The sequence below is a fragment of the Musa acuminata genome, chromosome BXJ3-4 (assembly GCF_036884655.1).
Source record: "Musa acuminata AAA Group cultivar baxijiao chromosome BXJ3-4, Cavendish_Baxijiao_AAA, whole genome shotgun sequence".
NCBI lineage: Eukaryota > Viridiplantae > Streptophyta > Magnoliopsida > Zingiberales > Musaceae > Musa > Musa acuminata.
Window position 1 is genome coordinate 35048120 of NC_088352.1, and position 25700 is coordinate 35073819.

Genomic DNA, 25700 nt, shown 5'->3' on the forward strand with positions numbered 1-25700 from the left:
GATGTTTTGTGATAAAATCTCTTCAATCCTGATAAATCACTAATCTCATAGCATCTTATTTTTCTCATCTTAATTAAAGTGTAGAAAGGTCAGGGACCTTTTCAAAAATCTACTCCTTTTATCAAGTTTGATAGGCATAATGTGATCCGATCTGACTCAATCCATAAATATTAAGATTAGTTCGGTTTGATAGGTGGAACTCAATCCGATCTTTTGCTCGTCCAAATTTAAAGACAACCACGAATCCCTTCCTTGCTTGTGCATAGGATGCTCTGCACTCTTCGGAGGCACGCTCTGAGCAATGAGTCTTGAGGTCCTCTCTCGTTTTTTTCCACTTTGAATTCATTCTAATCTCTCTAGCCCTTTCCTCTCCTCCATCGTAGGCATAGCGTCCTTTCGTGCGAGTCCCCCCTCTCCGATAGCGAGTCATCGTTCGCCCTCGAAGGTTGTTGCTCCCACCACTACCACCAGTCGAGATCAATCAAGAGGATTAGCTATTGATCGCATAGGCTCGTCACCTCGTAGCGAAGGTACTTGTTTAACAATGCTAGCTCGTCACCTCCTAGCGAAGGTAGGACAATGATGTAACAACAGTAACATGATAAAGAGGATGTCGTCCAACCTCTCAACGTTGGATTATGGATTCTTGTGTTGAATTATATGATACTATTTAATTAGATAAAATATATTATGAATATAATTGAATTTTGAGATTATTGATTAATAGAAAGGAATTTCAAATTGTCCTTTTATTTACTTTCCATGAATACACATATATAAAGATACGTAAGTATTCATATGTTTGAATACGTGATATAATTGATAGATTACATATATTAATTGATAGAAGTTGATTTTATCACGTGTTTTGAGATAACTAATTAAGTTTTATGACTGCGAAATTCTATCTCAGGATTTGATGTGATTGGACTCAATTGTTAAGTTGTTGATGTTTTGTGAGATATCGTAGTAGTTTTCTTTAGTAAGAATATGTATTATAGTATAAAGTACTTGATGATTAGAGAAAAAAATAAAAAAATAATAATTAATAATAATTAATAATTTAAGTTTTATTATATTGATTGTTAATAGTGTTTGAAAAAATATATTCTTATAATTGAATTTGTAAGCGATCCATAAAAAAAAAAATAAAAAATGATGATGCATATTTGAGTTCATTAACTTTGGCTACTTAAAGTTATTACGTTGCAGTGATGAATTGTCATGTCGATGGCCCAACTTCCACCGAGACAATGAGACCAGCAGTTCTCTCGGCCTGAGACCGAAGAGCTCGGGGACGATGGACACAGCAATGGCGTGGCTTGTGATAGTCGATGAGCAGAGAAGGACAGTTTTGAGGAACGGGGAGTTGAAAAGAATCGAGAGGTGGTGAAGTCACACGGAGGAGGAAATAAGGCACAGAAGTGCAAATCTGCAATCTAGAGTCTCATTTTTACGAACCATCATATTGTATGGACACATTCAATATGAAATGTTTCTTCCATGCATCGGAGAAGACAAAAATACACCACGAATTTGAGAATCATTACCAGTTTTTGGTTGTTCAGATATTTACAGTCTTATCTGATTCTTCTGGTTACTAAGGAGCTTTGTGATGTTACAAGATTCAGCATGCACAGAACATATACTTACAGAGCTTGAACCGTAGCTTCATTTCTTGAAGAAATAAACTCCAGCATGGAAGAAATAAACCATGTCAGATGTCTCCCCTTTTTGTACCACAAGGAGAAACGCTGGCTGCTGATGGAGTTCCAAAGGTCAAGGAAGCCTGTCATGACATGACGGAGTGAAAGATCAAGTTTGGCTTGCCATACTCTCAAGCGCTTCAAACAGAATCCACATTTTGATTAGCACTATTTGGACATTGAAGAATAAATTTCTACAGAACCCAGATCTGATAAATTGAGAACTAGAATTATGTATTCAAAAGCTGAGTTAACAAATAAGATGATGCAGCTCCCAAATTGAAGATTGGAGATCAAAATTACAAAACCAAGATGTGGTTTCATGTTTCCTCGTAAGGCCAAGGAGCAGAAGACGCAAAGAGTCACCTGCTGGAAAAGAGGATGATGTTGGCATTCAGGTTGAGTAATGGATCAAAATGACAGCATATAATTGAGAGACATCATTATATGATAAAACAAAAACAATAGCGACTAAAAGCATGAAAAGATCTTACAGCAGTTAATGTACCTCATGCATGGATCACTTCCATATACATTGTTGAGAACGTAGCTTTCCATCCGACAGAAGATCTGCAATAATCTTTGCAAGCCGTGCTGCCCCAGGTCCAGGAATCAGAACATCAGGATTACCCCAAACAGCACATGGGTCCCCACGGCTTCCACCTAAACACCAGCCTCCAGGGACTATCCTACCAGGACCCCGGCTCAAAGTTTCCTTATCAATGTGGTCAAGAACAGGATCGTTCTTAGAGAACCTTGTACCAAATGCTGCTCCAGTTATAGTCATGTTTTTAAGGTCATCCATAGTCAGCAGACGGGGTTCCTTCTTTGGAGATGCATCCCAGATCATATAGTGTAGGTGATGGTTGACAATAGTCCTATTGAATCCAGGCGAGTTACAAAGGACAGTTTGGAAATAGTTTGTGTGTGATGACAGCGTATTTGCATAGTACATCATAAGAGTTCTTGGCAAATTGTCAGTACCCAATATGCAGTACTCTATAAACTTCCGACTGAGGATAACAGAAGCAGAACCTGCACCAGCATGCATAGTAACTTTTCTTGCATCTCCTTCTCTCTTAAATTAATTGGAAGAGAAAAGCAATAAAATTGCAAAATACAAACTGCATGATGAGCATGTCATGACCTTGTTTATCTCAAACAAAATTCTCTTCAAAACATTATTCAGATATTTTCTGAAATTGTCTGAAAAAAGCAAACTTTAGCAAATGAAAGTGGATTATGGAAACAAAATATCCAGACTTCGGAGATGACAGTAGTCAGAGGACCATTACCACAAAGAACCAGTGCCTATAAAGTGATTTTACATACAAAGTACTCCAAATATAAGAAGAAACATAACAACAGAATAAGCAATTTACTTGTTGCACATCAATCCTTAATGTATCAAGAATTTCCGCTTGATTGTGATTCTCAAGAATCTTGTGTCAGATTGCTAGGTTTACTGAAAGGTAGACTAGATCTCTGGAAAGACTCAAAAACCTGGATAAACAGTCACCAGCTGCATTGACTTCCTTATATATTTGGACTCAAATATAGAGTCAAGAGATCTATCTAATCAATATATTTTATGAAAGATTCACATGTATCTAACATACACATGGATCCTAAGTACTATAGTCCAAATCATGATAAAAAAATTGTATTGCCATGCCCTAACAACCTAATCAACCTAAAATGCAATTAGAGTCTTTTCTATGAAGCTCTACAGCAACCAAATCAACCTATTAGCACAAAATCCCATGCAAAATCATCCTTGCGGTGTGACCAAGAAGCTTAAAGCCAAATTATTGACAATTCACCTTTCAAGTTTTGTATACAAATACATTATTTCTTTCCCAGTGCAAGACAACTCATTTTTACATGACGAAGTCATGCACAGAACCATTCCAACAAAATGCAACCAATATTCCATGTATTCCTACAACTCTCACCAATTCAAGTGCAAGCACTTGGATGGCCAATTTATGAAGCATGGACAGGAATAAGACTAGATAAGGATACATTGACAGGTCAAAATTTAGAAAAGTTGGAAATGACATGGTATTGACATAAGTCACATGACAGTTAATAAATGTATATTACTGTCATTTTATACATTCAACTTAGGATCTAAGATAATCATACGTGTTTTGTAAAAAGTATAACAATCATTTATATTAGTAGCAAAGACTACCCCAAACATCAGGATTAGATTATTATCATGGAATTGACATGAGTCACGTGTCAGTTAATAATTCTATGATTAGATCACTATCACGATTAGGTTACATTGTACAACTTAGAAATAAGATCATCATTCATGTGTTCTGTAAAAAGTATAACAATCATTTATAAGAGTAGCAAAGATTCACCAAAATACTCCAAATACATATATAAGAAGTCAAATGTAAAAAAAAACGTAAAGTTGTCGATATTAAACACATTATGAGAATCATATAAAATATGTCCTATATGTACAATATATTAACATAAATAAGTGTAAACAGTCTGAAAAGCCTAATATGCTCTGTACCAAGACGTGGGTAGTTTTTTAACAGTGTCGGTATTTGACAACAACAAAAAATGAAGACATTAATGTTTTCAGTGTCAATATCCGTATAGGTCAACCTGGCCATAAATGTTGACCTCACTGAAAAGAATTGATAGAGTAATTTCTTAGCATTTGTAATAATCAAAATAACCTACAAGTTATATGATTTACATGGAGCGGGGCTTGTGACATGGTACAAAATAAATCTGAGGGCTAGTAGCTTTAAGTTTCATATACAGCATCATCCTTTATGATTTTTCAGATCTGAGACTGCTTGGAGATCACAAGCTCAATGCTTGTGGAGTATATTTGTACAGAAGAATAGTTGGGGTGCAGTTTCTATAATAATCATGACAAAGGAAATAATGTTCCTAGCATTGTCAGCTTCATTAACAGGAAAAAGTTTTGACCCACCAATTACATTGTTCTTCTTCAGTATTTTCAGATTCATCCTACAAGTTGGAAGGCATGCACTACATACACGAAGTCTATGTACAAACACTAGAGCCCATGTACAGATTAAGCTTTGATTTAAATTAGTCACACTGTGAAGTTGATTTGAGTAATTTGACAAAAGAAGAGAGGTTCTCATTTGAACAGTTATACTTCCTCTTTCAAAGAGTTGACTAGATATGATTGTGTAGGATTCCATACTTGATGAGTTATTTCCTCATTTGAAGCAAGTCATTTCAAGCCAGTGCCCTTGAAATAGAATGTTAGGTTAATCCATATCTTAGACTATATGCTAATTGAGTTACTTTTGGGCACTTCTCTTTCCTCGATATTCCTCTCCCTTTTGCTTGCCTTATCTATAGTCTTTCATCTTAAATGCTATTCGAACCCAGATGCAGGAGCAATTTAGTTCATATGTTATTTGAATACATTTTATTAGTTTAGAGATATTTAGTAAATAAATAAATATAAAAAAGAAGAAATCAGATTAATTCTTAATTGAAGATTGAAAATGTTGACCGAAGATTCATCTCTTCGTGGATGGAAATTTATAAATCAAGAATATCATTAGAGGAAGATTGTTCCTCAAATCAAGTCAAAATTATTACCTTCTTCAAAGAGAACATATTATATACTTGATTTAATACGATTGTAGTCTTTTTTTTCTATATTTTTCTTTTTATTCTTATACTTGAGCCTAAAAAAAAGGAATATAACATCGTAATATATAAAAATCGAAAGATAATCAATGAATTGAGTTGGTTCTCACCTTGTGTGTGAGTGGTGTGAGGTCACAATTGTATTTCCAATGATATGATTCCATCGTTTGAGACGTGCCGTGGTACGAGACCTTCATCCTGAGAACATTCTCCTTGAGCCAGAGTGAGTCTGGTAGTTATCTTTCATTTTCTTATCATCTCTTTATTATTTTCTTTCTTTTCTCTTTTTCTATTCCTCTATTACTAGGAAAAATTTTTGTCACTACTCATTCTACATCAACTACTCTAGTTAAACCATGGCAATTACTCTCTGCAGTTACTTCCTTTTCCTCTTGTTCCACATCTGTTTTTTTGTCATTGCCTCATTAAACAACTTTTACTAGTCTACGGATTTATTATCATAGAAATAGTAATATGTTTTCCACTAAAGCTGAGAAGCTATTGGCGATAGGTTTGCTAATTTTCTGGTTGATTCTCAGTAAAGCAGGTGTTTTCTTTGTCTCTGCTATTTACTGCACATGTGAAGATCTTGCTGCATCTAACCTTTAGTAGTCTTCTTGCTAATTCCATTGACAATAAAAGTGAAAATCTGATTTTCAGGGAATAGTAATCTTTTCTGCAATTTGGACAACAAATAAATTCTAAATTTTAATTGTGTTAGTTGTGGTCCATTCATGCATCAGAAGTTAGCATATAACTTGTCTTGCAACAATTTTCTTTCATGATGGACCCAAAGTTTTGTTGAGTTTTTAGAGGTTATTCTCCTCTTTTTCTCTCTGCTTTACTACTTTCTCCTCCCGCATCCCGCATCTTTCAGTCTCTCATGATTTAGAAAGAACATCGTCTTTCTGAAGAGGAGATTTTTACATAGCTAGCTAGGAAAGTATCCTTCTATTTAGCAGCCTAAGTAATAACTCAATGTGCTGCTTTCTAATTCTCGTCAACAGATTTTTACATCAAAATCTGCAAGATCATAGGATGGATGGGCTCCATACAACAAAATCTGGGTTAACTATAATGAGGATGGGAATTTTAGGAAGATGCTTAATTATCATCATCAGGGATTGGATTGAAGATTTAAGATTATGGATGTAGTCTTATCAGTCGACTAATAAATGAAATGAAATTACTGAAATCTTATAGTACCTCTTACTCATGAATTTAGGTGTCGAAGAAAGACAATTAGACACCAAACAATGAACAGAAAAGGTGGGTACAATGACATGCTCAAAACATGTAAAGGTGGGATCGGACTTGATCCGATCAAGCCGACTTTGAGTCAAACTCCGATTCAGTTCAATCAGAGTTCGAGTTGAACTCCAAGCTGATCCCAATCCAACTGAACAAAGCTTGAATCTGAGCTCAAGGAATAGATCCAACACAGCTCAAGTCTCACTCAAGTTCAGCTCAACTCAAGTTCGAGTCGAACTTCAATTCAACTCAACCAGACTTCGACTCGAACTCCGATTCAATCCAAATCTGGTTGAACCCAACTTGAGGTCAATCCCAATCCCAAAAGTCAGATTCAACCAGCTCCAACATCAGCTCCAACCTGCAGATGATTCAATCCAAACGTCACTTGGATTGGGAGAAGGGCATGAGGTTAACCTAAAGAATCAGCTCCTTCAATCCGAGCCCTACTCAGACTGGAGGGGACTTGCTCACCAACCAGACGGCACTAAGGGGCTGGCCCTAGCCAAAGAAGGGAGTCCTAACGTGGTTAGAGCTCTACCCTCAATCTATATATTGAAGAGTCGACAGCCTCCTAATGCATAAAGTCACAACCACAAAGTTCTAGCCTTCGGCAGCCCCTTGTAGAAACTCTTCATCGAAAGCAGCAGCCCTTCTCAGCCTGCCCTAGCAAAAGCCCTTCGGCCAAGTGTAGGAAAGGGAGAGATCAGAAGAAGGTGATCTGCCTCAAGTCCTCCTCGGCAGCAGGACTTGTGAGAGAACAGCCACCGGTCTTGTTGCTGCTGCGCCTTCCTCGACTTCCAGCAGCAACCCAGTGGCATCGAGTCTTTCTTCCGTTTCAAGCAGATATCTTCTGCAAGCTCCAACTGGTTTAGAATCACGTTCTGGACGAAAGAGAGAGAGGGAGAAGAAACAAAGATAACCGAAATTAACAGCAAGCTTTCTGCCATGAGAAACCTGCACGTTGAGTGCAAGAAGTCCGAGCACCTGTGCTCCCAAAGTCTTTGCTCAGTTCCTTGTTTAAGGTACTTTGATCCCAAGCAATAAGGGTTGTTTTCTTTTTGGTTTTATAACTTTCTATAGTAAAAGACACAACTCCTATGTGAAGTCGTAAATCTACTCGGGGTAAGGTTCAATGTCGTCGAGTCCTTCCCCCATACAGATCAGGACTTGTCAGGCTGCCCTATATCTTAATGAATCAACGTAACACTATTAGAGGAGGATGAGGATGATGGAGAACATGATGACAATATCAAATACGAGAAAGAGAACAGAAATGTTAATTTGGAAAGGGAGGAAATGGAGAATTTTTTCAATCTCTAGAGGTGGAAGTAGCTGGAGGTTGACAAGGAAAGGTATTACACTAACCAAATCACAAGGCACAAACATGGTTGCTGAGTTGTGTTATTTCTTGTCCAAAAATGAAAATTATATTACATGACACGTGTGAACATGCAAGCACCGAAGAACAGTACACATCAATTTTACAAAAGCACTGCATGGTATTTTTGAGATAAACATACTACTCCAAGTTACATACTTTGATGGAACTTGATCGATACCAACCTGTGAACAACTTATATGCATTTGGCAACTCACGCTTCTGAGTAGCATAAAAAATATCTGTCCTGGAAGAGAGGTAAAGTCCAGGGTCAACAATAATGGGTCTCAGTTGCCGCGACCTGACACAATAATCTCATTTAGAATTTATATCATGAGAAAAAAAAAAAAACTTAACACATCAGACAAATACAGAAGGGGAAAATTAAATATAATAAATAGGAGGTGAAGCTTCCGTACTCTCTCCAACCAATATAACTGGAATGCTGAACAAAGTTGAGATCCCTCGGTAGGAAAGAGAATACATGAAGAAGATCTGAGAAATAACAAAAGCAAAGTCAAATAGCAAGTATTGCACCTAAAAATATGCTTAGGGCAAACTTTAGCCATTGCGAATCTTTATGTCAATAAATTGAAGAGCTTCTAAGAGAAAAAGAGAGTGACGAAATGTCAGATTATTTATGGTTTGGAGTTGCAACTCCAATTACACTGAAGCACATTCTAGCAGATTGCAGCACCTCCGCTTAAATTTGCCTAGAAAGGCACCATTTCTTGCTTGCTATAAGACTAACAGCCAGTTTTTAACACAGATCTAATAAAAAGAAATGCGATCTACAATTCTATTATGTTTATTTCCTGGTAAAAGTGGATACAGTTGCATGGTGAAATATCAAGATTTTCAAGCCAAACGAAATGTTAGTCAGACCTCATGTCATAAAAGAGGAAATTTATCATCAACTACAACCTTCGAAGTCATGTTGTGTTGAAAGATTACTGACGCAAGCAAGGTTTGGTTCTTGAATGTCCTGAGCAGTAGTAGTAGTAGGAAGAAAAGATAAGGACACGGACGCACCCCCACACAGAGAAAACCCAGAAAGGAGAGAGTGTTAAACATGGCATCAGGTGCAAAAATCCAAAATTTTCACGAGAAAACTGAATCTTCGAGGCAGGAATAGGAGCTATTCATACCATCTTGGGTCACTATAGGGTATTCGGACGCATCAAGGGTGACGAACCAATCCCAATTCGCTCCAATCCGGAGCAAGATCGCGGCGCCGTGGAGGGTGGCGGAAAGTGCAGAGGAGCCGCGAGGGTTAGCGAAATCCGGCTTCCCCACGACGTGCACGTTCCGGGCGGATCGGAAGGCCGGGACGTTCCAGGCGGCGAGGGCGAGGCGCTCGCGCTCGTCCTTCGGCGCGGCGCCGTCGAGGTGGAGGAGGTAGAGGTTCCTGGGGTGGTAGACGGCGTGGAGGAGGCGGAGGAGCCGGTCGCCGTCGCCGGCAGAGCCGGTGAGGAGGTAAGCGAGCGACGGGGGCGGCGGGGAGGAGGACAGGAGGGCGGTGGCGGTAGCGGAGGCGGATCGGACGTGGGAAGCGGCAGAGGAGGAGGGCGAGGAGGCGGAGGGGGAGGAGAAGGAGAGGATCAAGAAGAGGGAGACGAGGGAGGTGACCAGAACGCAGTAGAGGTTACGGGATTCCTTGGGGAAGCTGGGGAATGACGGAGGAGGAGGAGGAGGAGGAGGAGAAGCAGCAGCAGGAGATGCTGAAGAAGAAGAAGAAGAAGAAGACTGCATTCTTTCCTTTGAATTCCTTCTCTCTGTCTTGTTGGTTTATTCCCCTTCTTGTAACTCCTTCTTTCTACCTATTTTGAAGCCCGTGGCCTGTCAATTTGACATCATCGTGGCCTCTCCTCTCTCTTTCTCTCTCCCATCTCCCTGGGAATTTAGTAGGTGATAGCGAGGTAGGAAGTAGCAATTCCAAAAGGCAGTTAATTTCTTATATCATTATAAAATAAGTCTTTATCATCATAAAATAATCTACTTTGTCAAATAACATTACAAAACAGAGAGAGATATTTGGATGCAATGTTATGGGCAAACAAACGCCAAGGTTTCATTCGAATGCTTAAGGTATGCAATCAAATTTATGCTTGATGACATTCTCCTAACATTCTACTTGTGTGGGTTTGTTTCTATTAATCCAGCCAAAAAGAAAAATAAAAGTAATGACCAACTCTTTCGATTCCCACCTTTCTTAGAACTTGTCCTATATAATATTATAATATAGTATGGACATATAATATTATAATACTATGAATTAAACTCCTATATAACAAAAGAAAACCTCTCTTAGGGTTATAAAAAATCATGTGGCCCGTGGACCCCATTAAGCTTGACAGCTCTTAAATATCAATCAAGAAAATAATAACTGTAGTTAGTATTACTAATGATTGATTTTTTAGATGAAATCAAGAAAACTTATTAATAACTATAGTTAGGATTGCTGATGATTGATTTAGATGAAATGGTGATATATTTGTATTGCCGACGGATTGACAGTGATTTAAGTTTAAATTAGGAATAATATACCGATCGGACCTAAATCAATCTATATTTTTTTGTCTTCTTCCGATGAAACGAGTTGTTACATGAGATCCCTGCGTATATGCGAGCCGAAGGGAGAGAGAGAGGCAGGCTTTTGGGCTTCAACCAGACGGTCTGGAACTCAACTTGGGCTCACTCACCGGCATGTTTGACTCCGGCCGTCGTCCATCTCGTGCCACCGTTCTCAAGAACAGTGTGACAGCTTTTACCATCCCTCTTCTTCTCAGTGCGGTGCCATGCAGACCCTCCGTGGGAGGGAGAGACGACCCTACCAAAGGTTAAACAGTCCTCCGGTCGAACCATATGATTGATGCGGGCCCCCATATCTGGCCACTTCATGTTTTGGCGTGTCCTTCGGTGCTCTCTGAACAGGAAAAGGGAGAAAGGAAGTCATGTTTCTTCTTCCTCGATACCCAGTTTTACCGTCTCTCTCTTTCTCTTGCTTTGGTTGGTCCCATCACAGTTTATTGATCCTACCAGTTATGAGCTGCAGCATCATCTCTTGTATGGGGGCCAAAGGGGGAAAGAGAGGTGGAGGAGAGCATAACTTTTATCTACAGAAGCTTTGAACTTTCCACTCTCTTTCTTTTTCTTTCCGTCTCTCCTTTGGATCGCTTTTGTTCTCTTCTTGAGGTCATCCCTTCCTTCGATTCCCCTCTCCTTTTCTCTCCCTCTCTCTATTTATATCTCTGGTTCACATGTACAAATGCACATACAAGATGGATATTTTCTTGGAATGAGAAGGCCCAACAGCATGCACTTGTCTGCTCTGTATTGCTGGGATCAGATCGCTTTGCTGTTCCATCTGTCGATGTTGTTGCGTCTCTCCAAATTTGAGCTGAAAAAAATCCAATTTTTTTTAAAGATCGATTTCTCGTATCTGCTTTCTTGATAGTTGAACAGTTTGAGGTGAAACCCTGAAGGAGAAAGAGGAGGAATTCGAATGGCAGGGATGGATCCGTCCAAGTACGCGCACAGCCCAGCCCACAAGGCTGTGCTCGCGCGCGATTACGCCGGCCTCAAGCGCGTGCTCGCGGCGCTGCCCCGCCTCGCCGACCCCTCCTCCATCCGCACCGAGGCGGCGTCGTTCGCGGAGGAGGAGAAGGCCGAGGCTATCTCCGCCGTTGTCGACCGTCGCGATGTCCCCGACCGGGAGACGCCGCTCCACCTCGCCGTCCGCCTCGGCGACGCTGCCGCCGTCGAGATGCTAATGGCCGCTGGCGCGGACTATAGCCTGCAGAACGAGCAGGGGTGGAGCGCGCTCCAGGAGGCCATCTGTGCCCGCGAGGAGAACCTCGCCAAGATCATCATCCGCCATTACCAACTGCTCGCCTGGGCCAAGTGGTGCCGCCGGCTGCCGCGTGTGGTCGCCACCATGCGCCGGATGCGGGACTTCTACATGGAGATCACCTTCCACTTCGAGAGCTCCGTGATCCCCTTCATCTCCAGGATCGCCCCCTCCGACACCTACAAGATATGGAAGCGGGGCTCGAACCTGCGGGCCGACATGACGCTGGCCGGATTTGACGGCTTCCGGATTCAGCGCTCCGACCAGAGCATCCTCTTCCTCGGGGACGGATCGGAGGACGGGAAGGTGCCGCCGGGGTCCCTGTGCGTGATCTCTCACAAGGACAAGGTGGTGATGAGCGCTTTGAACGGAGCGGGCACGCCCCCCACGGAGGCGGAGGTCCAGCAAGAAGTCGCTGCGATGTCCCAGACGAACATTTTCCGGCCGGGGATCGACGTGACGCATGCCGTGCTACTTCCGCAGCTGACGTGGAGGAGGCAGGAGAGGTCGGAAATGGTCGGGCCGTGGAAAGCGAAGGTGTACGAAATGCATCACGTGATGGTGAGCATGAAGTCCCGGCAGGTGCCGGGAGCCATGACGGACGAGGAGTTCTTCTCGGCATGTGATGACAACGATACCGAGAGCGAAGAGTTCGAGGATGTCTTGACGGAGGAGGAGCGGAAGCAGCTGGAGAGTGCGCTCAAAGTAAAATCCCCGGACATGCTCGACCAAGTCCACTCAGATGCCTATGTTGCTCGCCGGCATAGTTGCAACGAGCCGAGGGAGAGGGCCGTCGAGGATGCTTGTAGTAGTAGCAGCAGTAGAAATAGTGAGAATAGACAAGACAGGAGAAGCTGGTTTGGTAACTGGGGAAAGAGGGGCAGCAATCACAACCAAGATGGGCAGAGGAAGGCTGTGCCTCCAAGCGTTATCCTCGTTGATTCTCCACCTGGGCATCAGAGTAGGCCCGAAAGGCGTTCGATAGAAGTCGTGAAAAGGCCTGCAACGAGCAAAGAGAGCGAGTACAGAAAAGGCTTGAGGCCTATTCTGTGGCTTTCTCCTGATTTCCCACTGCAGACGGAAGAGCTATTGCCTCTTCTCGACATTCTAGCGAACAAGGTCAAGGCAATTCGTCGACTGAGGGATCTTCTTACGACGAAGCTCCCTCCTGGAACATTTCCGGTGAAGGTATGGGTTTCTCCTACCACACATTCTTCTCATTCCATGAGTCGCTTGTGCATTATGTGAGGGTAGTCTATGAATGCATGCAGGTTGCAATTCCAGTTGTGCCTACCATCCGTGTCCTGGTTACCTTCAGCAAGTTCGAGGAGCTACAGCCATTGGAAGAGTTCTGGACACCTCCCTCAAGCCCTGAGAGCAAGACCCCAGAAACACAGGCATCAAGCTCCTGGATTCAATGGATAAAGGCGCCCTATCGTCAAGCTTATGCCGCCTCACCAGGGCCAGGTAGCCGTGTGGAGGACGTACAAGATCCGTTTGGGATTCCACCTGATTACACTTGGACTACTGCTGAAGCCAGAAGGAAGAAGACGCAGGAGGGTACGAGCAAATCGAAGCAGGTGAAGGGCCGGAATCGGTGAATGGTCGACGATCCATTCCAACAGCTGATGACAAGGTGGCCTGTCCATGCGCTAAGATTTGTTGGAATATTCTTTTGCAAGTTGAACTCTATTTCTTGGGCAGGCGGTGATTTAAAGATCTTGAAAATTTTTAGGTTCATTGTCATGTCATGCTAATGAGGAATTCTCCTCTGTTACTTCTTACTTATTGCCTCAACTCTGAAGAAGCTGGCTTAATCTCCACCATTGTCATTCCTTAAAGTAAACCCACAGGTGGGGCTCTCGAGATCCTACTTAGCCTTCACGCAGTTATTTATATGACACAACAGGAAGACATGGTGAGGACTCTTTCTATTTCTCATGGTCGTAGGGTTGGTTATCTTTTACTTTCCATGAAGTTACTAAGATCCAACAACCTAATGTCCAAAAGATTTTTCTCCACTCATCTTCCATATTGAAAGTGAGTACTGACATCAACCACTTCACAGCTCAAATCTTGATGACCCATTAAAGCTAAAGACAGCAAGATGGAACAGCTAATGTGATCTATCGATCCGAACGATGATACAAGATAACCATGAACCAGGATCTTCAAAATTACTTTGCTCCTAAACAAAACAGAGAGCTCGTATGTTTGTGCCATTGGACAAATCATTATTATGCTTATAGAACAGAAACATGATGGTCCAAAGAGTTCCAATGGATACCTGCAGTTCATCACCTTGTAGGAATGTTGAACACGATCGTGCAATGCTCAAGTGATCAACATAGTTGATTCTGGATAGTTCGATGCAAGTCTCCCAAATCTAAATCTTGTGGCTGCCTCATTGATGTGCATCTTCTCAAGCGTTACAAAATGATTGCAGACTTTTGTTGTAATCCAAGCTTTCGTGGAAAGACCTACCAGAGCAACATCACCTGCTCCTTTTATGAGAACAATAGACCTCTTGGAAGCTTTTTGACATCATACATAATAATAATAATAATACTAATTTGAGATCGACTTTTGTGGTTATTAAGATATATAAAAAAGTATATATTTAATTAAGTTTAAAATACTTAAGTATTTATTTATGATTCCTATTAAGATATTTTTAGATTTTTCTTTATTACTCTTCATCCTAATAATATTAATTATCTCACCTTTTATTACTATAGAGATCTCGTAAGTATATACTTATTTCATTTAAATGATTTTCTCTCATCTTATCCTTTATTAAAATAATATCTAATTATTTACGAATAAAAATATATTTTTTATTTTTCCTAGTAATTCCACACATTCGTCTCATCTTAACAACATAAATCTTTTGTATATATTATTTTTTAATTATTCAACAAACTTTTTGACATTATATGTTGCATAGCAAAAATTTGTTTATCTTGTAAGCATTACACCATATATTTACCAGGAAAGAGACACTAACAAAGAATCATAAACTTGAACTTTCAATGACAAATTCTAACTTTTAATTGTAAATCTTGGTATCTTCAATCACAACAAACAATATATTCCATCTCATGTACGGAGTATCAATTTATATTAGAGTGTTTTAGTTAGTGCTTATAGCAAACAATAATATATGATGATTAGTCAGAAAGAATAATACCCTTTGCAGCATACCTCTGTCATAGACAGGATAAATGCACCTGGAACATGATCCATTTTGCTAGATTTCCTGCAGAGAATTACTGAAAGAAGGTTTGTGGCAAGGATTTATTAATGTCTCATAGCAATTCAGTAACAAAATACCTTGCCTATAACAATTCATATAAAATATTCTTTCAAAATGGATGGGCAAACATATTAACATCCATGACAAGAAAGGTAAGATTTTGGCAGTTTTTGGTGTATCTCTATAGAGAGATTGCATCTCCTCATGCATAAATGTTGCAGCACTTGGCAATGAACATTGTCAGAATCCTGTAAGTCTTCCATCTTTACTTCTATGAGTATGATGGCTATATATCATCATGCTTAAAAAACGTTTTGAACAGTTACCACAGTTAATAAGCAAGCCCAACGCTTAATAGTCCAAATCATATTGAGTTGAGTTTTGCCATTAAAATACATTGACAAAATAAAATCTTAAAACCTTGTGCAAGACCAGATATGCATGTAAGTTCAAGAAATGAAGAAAAGCACTTAGGCATAAAGAATGCCAATACCCTACTTCTTGATCTGCTTAAAACAAACAAAGAACATGACAGACAGAAAGTGTAAGAAACCAAGAGAACTTGTATCTCATAAAAAGTATTGCTCCGACATTGCACATAACATAGCATTATAGTCCATTAAAAATCTTCTTCCCTGGCCTATTAGTTAACTCTCTCGACCAAGAAATCCCTGCAGGTTTCCTGGTTAGCTTTCGTTGATAAAGATATCTTTCTCTTGCATTCAAATCTCAACATCAATTACCTAGAACGAAACAGAAAAATCAGTAGTTTATATATTACCAAGTCCTTAGTCTCCTTATCAAAGATCCTTGTTCAAATTGTACCTCCACCTGAGGACCATATCACCATTTCCAAGCTATAGAAGGTATAAGAAACTAGGAAGAATTAGATGACAAGCAAGTGATTAAACAAAGAGCTTCTTACATAATGCCCATAAGGAAAATATGTTTTTGAAAATTGAGCCAACTAAAGTTTTAAATACTGATCTAATACCAATTTTGATAATTAGTCAGAGAAAGGTGAAATAAAACCAAGCAATATACCCACCTGGAACATCCAGTATCGCTGAAAATATAATAAAAATGTAGTATGCCAAGTGGTACCACATTCTATGGCCCATTACTCGTACCTTGTCAGACCATTAAATCATGATCCATATGTACCAGTCCAATCATATTTAAATTCACAGATTCATCTTTAGCCCAGTATACCTAAATAATATTTATTTAGATCATTTAAAATTCAATGTAAATGAATAATGCATCCCCAAGGTATATTCGTCATGTCAGCAGCTGTAAGTGTATATGTATGTCAAATGATGTCATAGATTAGCCCCTTACACTGGTAGATTAGTCCCAATGAAAAATCTAGAGAAGGTGAATGATCAGAGTTCCACTGGTAGGTTATAATTTATTGTAGAGCATGATAAAGTAAAGAGTTATCGGAGAATTAACAAGATGAGAATTCAAGACCTGAACATTTCATTATGTACTTTTCTCTTTACAAAAAAAATCATGTAATAATTAAAAAATGCACTAGAAAGAGCTTCCTACTATGTTAACATGTTGAATTAAATAAACATATATTAGCATGGTTGAAAAGATCCATGCAGGCAACCTCATATAATTGGGGTTTACATGTCCAATAAAACAATATAGAGAAGGTGAATGATCAGAATACCACTGGTAAGTCATAATTCATTGTGGAGCATGATAAAGTAAATTAAAAAGCTGAGAATTCAAGACCTGAACTTTTCATTATGCACTTTTCTCTTTACAAAGAAAAGTCATTTAACCAATTCAAATAAGTTTCTATCTAAGAAGAAAAATGCACTTGAAAGAGTTTCCTACTTTGTTAACATGTTGAAATTGAAAAAAAATATATTAGCATAGTTGAAAAGATCCATGCAGGCAACCTCATAAAAATGAGGCATCATGGCTTCTTCTTATTCTTCTTATTGATGTCGTTGGGGATAAAAAAAAGCTAAATTCTATACACATATGAAGAACATGATAAGTCGAAACTCTTTGTCAGCTAATATCCAAAGAGCATCATAGGTTTGCCATCTGCATGTTTTAATTATGAATTCTAGATATGCATGAGAAAGAAACAGCTATATAAGCATACCAATTGAAGAACTTCTAAAATTAAGGGATAGGCTTACATCACCACAACAATTAATATAGACACTAGAGTAGATAATTCGGTGCATATCCTCAAACTTGATAATTAATTAGTCAATTTTCCAGGAAATTAATAAGGTAAGAGAAAAGATTCTCCAATATGTAACACAAGATTGAGAAAAATTACCAGCGAACAATTTGGTCATTCCTTGGAAATTGCTGACACGCTCTCAGAAAGAGCATTTGTGACTTCAAAAATTTATCACCTTCTAAACAATAATTGGCTACATTGTTAACTTCCCCACAGGTTCATCTCCAATCCCATAATCAACACTCAGTTCCCTTAATGGAGGTATGTTCTCCATGGCGAAGATCATAACATGCGGATATAATACATTATTGTGATCAAATAGCACATATTGCACAAACACATTTGGGCTACAACTATGGCTCAGATAACAAGCTACATTCCTTGATCGTGAAACATCTATTGAGAAGTTCAGGCCTGGCAAGCATGGAAAGTTTGGTGACACATAATTGGGTAAGACATCAGAGATGTCTCCCCATTCCACCCATCTTCCTGGAAACTGGCCAGGATGCACCAAACAGTGGCCTTTTGTGGATAGGATTTCAGTTTGCTGCCTAGTTAGCACAATGCCACTAAATTCACAAACAAATTCCCCAGCCTGAATCAAATCCAATGATCTCACTCCCCACCCTGTCTCTTTTGATCGGAACACCTCCAACTGATGCCTCACACCTTTCTGGCTCACCCGGTTGGGACAATTCGGTGGGCACTGGCACAAGGTGCCACACTCATAAATTAATGGCTTCCCCCTCGATAGAATCCCATGTCTACCATATGCAAATTCTCCACCATTTTTCTGGGCACAGTAGCAGCTGGCTGAGCAATTGGAGATGCATTCACACCCATTTCCTGCATCAGCATTTGCCTTCCCTTGAAATGCTTCGACAGGAAAAACTGGACTAGTGAGATACTCAAAGAGCAATGGTTCTCGGTCATCGTCAATATCATTAAACAAAGAAACAGGAAATTTCTCCTTCCCCATCGAGATATCGAGACTCAAGTAACCGGCTGGCCTCATACTCAATGGATTCACTTTTAAATCCTCAGCAAGCTTGAGAATCCCACTGCCCATCTCTTCCTGGCCTTCAATTCTCAAAAGCTTGTACTTGTATATGCCGAACCCTGATTTGCCTACATCCATCCAGCAATTGACAATCTTGTAAAGCCCATCGTAGACATAAATCTTTCCGATGGGGCTGCGATTGGACTTTATACCACGAATGACTCGAATTTCAATACCATACTTCATGCTCCGTTCCAGTGCAAGATTTCCCCCTTCCAGCTTCTGGTCAGTGCAATGCTTAAACATGCTGGGACCGCGGCCACCATGGCCAGTGTAGACCAGCACAAGCCCACTGTCCTCGTCATCCTCGTAGCCACCAGATACAATAATGCTGGTGGCTATCGGCTCGCCGGTAGAGCTCCGGCTAGCTGGAACATAGTCAATCCCAGCCTGGCTCTGGCCATGCAAGCCGAGCACGCATAGCTCCATGCGAAAGAAGAAGACATCGCCGATGGTGATCCCGGGGATCGCGCCGATGATCCTCCTGTCTCGGTTAAGCCAGAGGTCGCGGTCGCCCATCAGGGTGGCGGCCTTGAGGTCGGCGCGGCTCCTCTTGCCCCAGATCGCCTCGAAGGCGTCGCCTTTGTTCTCGTCCCGGAGGAGGAGGGAGCGGAGAGAGTCAAACGTGCTGCGGGTCCGGCGGACAACGTCGCGGAAGTAGAGCCGGTCGCGGAGGCCGAGGGTGGAGGCGCGGACCATATCCGCCGACCGGATCTTCCGCTTCTTGCGGGCGACGACGGCGGAAGAGTTGGCGGCCCGCGTCGGCGCGAGCGTGGGGGCGGTGACGAGGGAGAGGTGGTGGTGGTCATCGCCGGAGGCAGCGGCGGCGGCAAAGAGGCGGGCGAGGCGGAGGTACTCGGCGAAGAGGGCGGCTCTCTCATCGTCGACGGCGTCGTGGTTGGGGCTAGGGCTCGGACCGGAAGTGGAGTGAAGGGGGTCGAGTAGACCGATCGGGCCGGGCAAAGCCGGGTGGTGATCGGGCGGCTCGGGTTTGGGCTCGACCTTGGGGAACGGCGCGAGGTTGAGGTTGAGGTCCGGGAACGGGGCGGGAGGCGGCGACGAGGGGGTCATCGCAGGAATGCAGCAAATCTCAGGGACCTCAACTTAATTTCGTCGAACAGGAGTGGGGAGGAGGAGAAGGAGCAGACAAGTGGCCGGCCATGGCGAGGGGCAAAACGGGAAGAAAGTGCAGGGGGAAGGACAAATGGCGAAGGGAAGGTTTTTACGTAATTTCGGTCATGATCGACGTCCGACGAGTGTGGGACGGCACTCGTGCGGCCATCGAATATCTGTCTCGGACCAACCAGCGAACACAATAACTCGAAACGTGTCTTACGCCATCGGCTTATCCTTGTGGATCCCGCAGCTTTCTCGTCGAGTGGGACCCGCCACAGCTTTCTTGTGAAACGTGGCATCCTCAGGCTCTCCCGCGAGCGCCAGATTGACCGGAGTCGTGCTCATACATGCTCACTGGTGCTGACGGGGTCACCACTTAAGTTACAACGATTTACGACTGCCGGACCCCACGCGAAATGCGGGAGAGCCGCCCTTCCATTGGTTCGGACACGTAGGCCACGTGCTTCTCGGATCAACGACTTCAGTCATGACATGGAACATGAGCATATAAATCAGCTGATGAAATGGATAGGTTATATCTCGATGCTCAAGTCAAATCACGTATTTGTTTCTGTAGAATTTAACAAAATACTATGTTGTATCACATAACAAACTTGATTGTGTGACAATATGCAGAAGCGGATGCAGACATTGTCACCTTATCCATTCACATACTATGGGATATGCCAATGCATTATCCATCTATATTTGATCCAAATTAGTCAGCTAACATTTATTAGTGCGCTTCACTTCCTAATGCGCATCAACTAATCCACTACATCAATCAATGTTGTCATCGGAAGAATAGTGCATGTAAGTTGTTCGTTTTATCATACATTCACTTAATTAACTTTATGTTAATCGGGTGTCATAATCTCGGTCTTTTCGTCCTTTTTTGTAACATACCCTAACCAACATTGTGAAAGAATTTTTTTAAGGCAATTTAACTTGTAAACACTTTGATTGTTGAATCAAGATTTTGATATTAAATCTTATCTTTATCATTTTGAAAATAAAAATCTTCCGTATTACCCTTCACTTTTAAGCCTAATAGTAAAAAGGATTGGTTAGATCAAAATCCTCCGCTCGATTGGATTAGGTGCTGATTTCATATGCGAGCCTACTAATGGTGCAGTCTATGGTCATCAGCCATAAAATTGGCTGACCATTTATCTTAATGGCCAAAGGCATTGATGCAACTTGGGCTTAAAATTACAATTTAGATTTTGGTTCGAGATTATAATAATTCCCGTTTAATGAGTGAATTAAACAATCAATCGATTTGAGTAAGACAAATTTTACTTTATATTTCAGAATAAATAATAGGAACAATAATTTGGGGCCGAATTGAACCTGGTTATAACAATAAGACATGCTGATTCTAAATTCTGATGGACCTATGAACCCAATGGGTCATCTTAAATGGGCCTGATTTAGGTTGGATCGGACCGGCCCTGTGAGTTTGGATCAAGACGGCGGAAGCTCAATCAAGCAACATTATGAACGACATAAATAACAACCTTACAGGCAGCAAAATCATGGCAAGAAAGATCAAACGTTTCAGTCAACAATAAGAGACGCAATCAATGGAAGAGAAGTCCTGGAGGTCAAATATTTTTTATGAGTTTGTATAGCCTTTATAAACTCAACTAATTTATTTAGTAAATTATGTTTTAACTTTCTTTTATTATTATCTACTCCTCTAGTATCTTAATTATTTGTAAATACATAAACTAGTAAGCTTATTTTATTTTTACTTATCCTTTATTTATATTGTAATAAAGTTTAAATGAGTAAGGAAGAGAATTAAGAATAAATTATACTCGAAGAGCTCACTATGTCTAATATTTTTGATATTTGTAACCTTCTTAGTCATAATGAGGATATATTTTAGAGTTCCTCGAATGACGTAATATTAAGTTATAGTTAATTTTTTTATTAAGGTGTCAACCAATGACTTATTAATAAATTTTAATATAAATATTATTTTTTATAATAAAATCTAAATATTATTAGTAATTATCAAAAAGCTAAACCTATCTTTTCTAATTATTTATTTTAATTATTTGTTATATAAATTTTTTAGTAGTTAAGTTTGTGATCCTTCCAACAAGTTTAGATAAGGTTTATCATACTTAATATAAATTACATATGTTGAAGTCATTTATAATAATTTAATTAAAAATATATATAGACACTAGAAGCATAGTAATATAATAAAAATTACCATAATAACAATAAAAATATATAATATATAATATTAATTTTTTTAATAAATGTTGAACTACTAATATTATTTCTATTTCACCTTTGGGTGAAATATTGATATATACAAGATTCTACAATTATAAAAGACTAATATCATTCTTGTGAAATAGTATTGCTATATTTAGGTATACAACTCTAAATTACAAAGATATCCAAAATAGTATCATACTATCATATCATATAATTATTTGAAGTATATATATTTTTAGGATTATCTAAATCTCTTAATTATGTGTGTCATTATGAATATTATTTTTGTTAATATCATTAAAGATTAATTCTATAATATAATTTTATAAATTTATTAGTCCAAGCTATTTTGGTGGTTATAAGGCTAATATAATAATATAAAATATATTTTAAATATCATATAAATGGTAAAATATTTATTATAATTTACACCCAATAAGCCTATTATCTTAGGTCACTTTGGCATCTACAAATCACATAAAACTTATGAATATAAATTATAAATAATATTTGTTTTTTAAATATAATTTATAAAAAAAAATAGTTCAATAATAATAAGATAATAATCATAATAATTATTAAGCATTAATCAGCATAAAAGAAAACTTATATGATGACTATAATCATGATAAAATAAAAATCATACCTTTATATGAAAATAAAATATTATTTTATATTTTTAATATGCATATAAATAACTACATAAATAGCCAAAATTAATAATTGAAATTTAAGTACCACAAGCAAATAAAAAAATTATCAATATTTCATGTGAGAAAAACTATAAAAGAAATTCATAATTTATATTTTTTAAAAATTCTATATGGGACCCCAAATTAGATCAATTAACTCTATTTAATTGGGCTATTCAAATTAAGTTTATAAATTTGGGATAAACATCAATTCAACTAGGTCAAGCAAAATTAGAGTTGACTAAGGTCAAAATTAAGGTTCAATCAAATGAATATTGACTGAGGTCAAAATCATAAAAAACTTAAATTCTGATTAAATTAGGTTTAAATTAGGCTGTGGTCAAAATCAAATCAAACTATTGTCGAAATCAAGTTCAATCAACAATTGAGAATTGACCAAAATTGATGCTAAATTTGAGGCTTTATCAAAATTAAAGTTTGATCAATAACCAAGTGTAATGAGTCAAATTAGGACTTTACCAAGTCAAAATTAGCCAAAAGGGTCAAAAAAATTGAGTTGATTGAATCGACCTCTATCCTAATTTTGGTACTTAGGCCAAAATCAATTAAGTTTGATCAGATGGACAAAGGGATCAAAATTGATCATAGAGGTCAAAATTGGATTTTGATCGATTATGTTAAAATTGAAATAATCTAGAGTCTAAATTTTGGTTAAAGTCAGGTCAAATTCTGATCAAACCATATATATCCCCATTTCGTCAATATCTAATTTTAATCAAATTAAGTCAAAATCGTTTTTGTGAAAATCCTTCCACTATGCAAGTCGTTGTGTGACTTCCTCACCGGTGGACCTTTTTAGTAAATTACTGGTGCTTTCTTATGAGTTGTGACTCTATTCTACGGTTAGTAGTATAGGAAGCTACCACCATTCATTGTGCCATCACATAGCTTCGCGTTTGAACATCCATTGTGGGAACACTACCACAATAAGGTTATCAATCTTGCTTGTCGGTTGCTTACTAGTGGGTGTTCCTCCACCGGCACAAGAGCTCTAGTGGCTTTTGGTGAAATAACACTATCATTTGCCACCCACCTATTCCCTTTTAAAAGCCACCGTCACAATATGCTTATGTCAAATCCCATTATCACACCTTTCATCCATCATGACATCTAGCGGCCCCTTTGTTGTTCTCTCTTCCCCATAAATTCCTTTTATAATGCCTCATTCATTACGCCGCCACCCTATCGACCTCTTTTCTATTGCACCTTGACCTAAGGTCGATAGTGTCCTTTCCTTGGCTGATGACTCGTTTCCTGTATTTGCCCAATAAAGTCATCTTTGCTCAAGTCATACATCTGCTGCGACATATAGTGATGCTTTCGCCCATTTGTCAAGCGATCATGCCCCAACCTAGTTGCCAATGCCTGTACCATGTGATGCATTGCCATTGTGCTCAATAGTAATCATTGCAAGTAGTGATGCCACCTGCGAACGAACCCCTTTGCCATTGAGGGGGTTGGTCATTATAGTGCCCAAAGCGTTATGACTAGCAACATCCAAAGTGCCACGACCAGTAGCACACTGCCTTATCAAGGCTATTACCCCCTTTGCTGCCACTATTAAGAGAGTCGACAAATGTAGCACTACCATAGTATATACAGTCATTGTATGTAATGTTGTTGCCTATATAGCCCGTGCTTATGACATGACCGATGAGCAAAGTAAGCCTCAACCTTTGATAGTGTCACCATCAATAATAAGTTATCGATGTATCCCATCGACCAAGATATGGCATCAACCTTCCATCGGTTGTTTCATCTTTATGAGCGAGGAAACCTTCATCGCTCACAAACAGGCAACTAGGGTGGACAAGATAAACAAAATGGATCGGATCACCCTTGGCAATTGAAGGGCGATAACATAAAACTAATATAATGCTTTTATGATATAAATTATTTGATTTCAAAATAGGTTTTGATATCAACTATAAGCATAAAAAAATAGTTATGTAATTATACAGAATATATTTAATGTTAGAATTTAAAATTAAATAACAATAGGTTAAATATATGATATATATATTTTATTATCATTCAGAATATCTTACTTTTAATATGCTAATATACTGTCATTCAATCCAAATTAAGCAATGATATCGATCTGTAAGGAGAACTAGACTCAGCTTCTCATCTTTTCCTATTCTTCGTAAGACTATTATAAGCGATAGAATAAAAAACTAAGAAGAAATGAGAGTTGATTTCTTATCTCTCTTCTATATATAGTTTTGAGGAAGTCCTATTTATTTATAAGCGAGAGTAGAGAGTCAATAAATAATTAGGATAGTTCTTTCTATTAAGATCATCCCAATAAAAAATCCTATCAAAATTAAATTTTTTTTTTTCTACTGATAGATAACCCAAATTAAAATCTAATCAAAATTATAATATATCTTATATAATTAAATAAGATGATAGTGATCCTAGTGAAGGTGTTGCTAAGACACGATGACTTGTCAGGTGGACTTCGCAGGAGTGCTCTTGCTTGGGATCCTAGTGAAGGTGTTGCTAAGACATGATGATGTGATAGTAGTAGGGTGGTGGAGAGAAGCCTTCGGTGAAGATTGGGTGTCAAGAGGGATGGTTCTCTTATAAAGTAAGGTGATAGTGATCTACCATTATTGGATGAGTCAAGTCAAGCCGTATCATGTCAATCATATAAGCTTTAATTAATCCCTTTTTTATATCAATTTATTCTCTACTTTTGATCTCTGATCATATAAAAGAAGAAAAGATTAGGCTTATTTGATGGTACTTGTCCTTCGTGATGTTACATGCATACTTCTTTTCCTTATCTGATAAGGACAAAAGTGCTCATTATTCATCGACAACTTACACGTGAATGCCAACATTATCACAAAAAATCAAAGGGAATGAGTGGAACTCTCGCAAACATCCAAAGAAAATAATTGAATGTGATCTACCATATTAGCCTCAGGTGAAACTCTTGCTCTCATTCACCTTATCCCCTTCATCTAAAGACTATTTAGATATGAAAGGGACCGAGCTGTCTTTCTTACAAGGAGGTTCATGCAAGTTCAACTCCTCTTCTAAGTCCCATTTGCACTTGTCTCCCGAATCCCCATCGAGGGCGAGTTTGACTCTGCATTCATCTTGACCCAATATTAAGTCGGATCATCTTTATAGTTTAGTAAGAGATCAACATTACGGAAAGAAAAAAAATAAAATTTTATGCATAAAAAATTAATACAATCTCAGAAACCATCCGCAGTGTCGTCTTCTTTCTTGAA

At 39.1% G+C, this 25700-nt stretch overlaps 3 protein-coding genes across 5 annotated transcripts; 1 reads left to right on the plus strand and 2 right to left on the minus strand.

Annotated features, from left to right (window-relative positions):
* Positions 1 to 1425: 1425 nt before the first annotated feature.
* On the minus strand, positions 1426 to 9898 carry LOC135635004 (beta-glucuronosyltransferase GlcAT14A-like). Of its 3 annotated transcripts, none has more exons than XM_065145789.1 (5): positions 9153 to 9898; positions 8424 to 8499; positions 8190 to 8305; positions 2215 to 2741; positions 1426 to 1789 (listed from the first exon to the last, which is right to left on the minus strand). In XM_065145789.1, exons 1-4 carry the CDS (start codon positions 9754 to 9756, stop codon positions 2227 to 2229), a joined length of 1311 nt encoding a protein of 436 aa, XP_065001861.1. In that variant the 5' UTR covers positions 9757 to 9898; the 3' UTR covers positions 1426 to 1789; positions 2215 to 2226. The 3 variants fall into 3 exon arrangements, with proteins under 3 accessions (XP_065001861.1, XP_065001860.1, XP_065001859.1); XM_065145788.1 differs by lacking the exon at positions 1426 to 1789 and adding an exon at positions 1846 to 2072; XM_065145787.1 differs by lacking the exon at positions 1426 to 1789 and adding an exon at positions 1846 to 2075 and having other exon boundaries at positions 9153 to 9897.
* A 1064-nt stretch (positions 9899 to 10962) lies between these two features.
* On the plus strand, positions 10963 to 13677 carry LOC135635178 (uncharacterized). Its single transcript, XM_065146071.1, has 2 exons — positions 10963 to 13042; positions 13126 to 13677. Exons 1-2 carry the CDS (start codon positions 11510 to 11512, stop codon positions 13453 to 13455), a joined length of 1863 nt encoding a protein of 620 aa, XP_065002143.1. The 5' UTR covers positions 10963 to 11509; the 3' UTR covers positions 13456 to 13677.
* Positions 13678 to 17484: 3807 nt separating this feature from the next.
* On the minus strand, positions 17485 to 19603 carry LOC103981016 (histone-lysine N-methyltransferase family member SUVH2). Its single transcript, XM_009397624.3, has one exon. It carries the CDS (start codon positions 19454 to 19456, stop codon positions 17519 to 17521), a length of 1938 nt encoding a protein of 645 aa, XP_009395899.2. The 5' UTR covers positions 19457 to 19603; the 3' UTR covers positions 17485 to 17518.
* Between the last annotated feature and the right edge of the window lie 6097 nt (positions 19604 to 25700).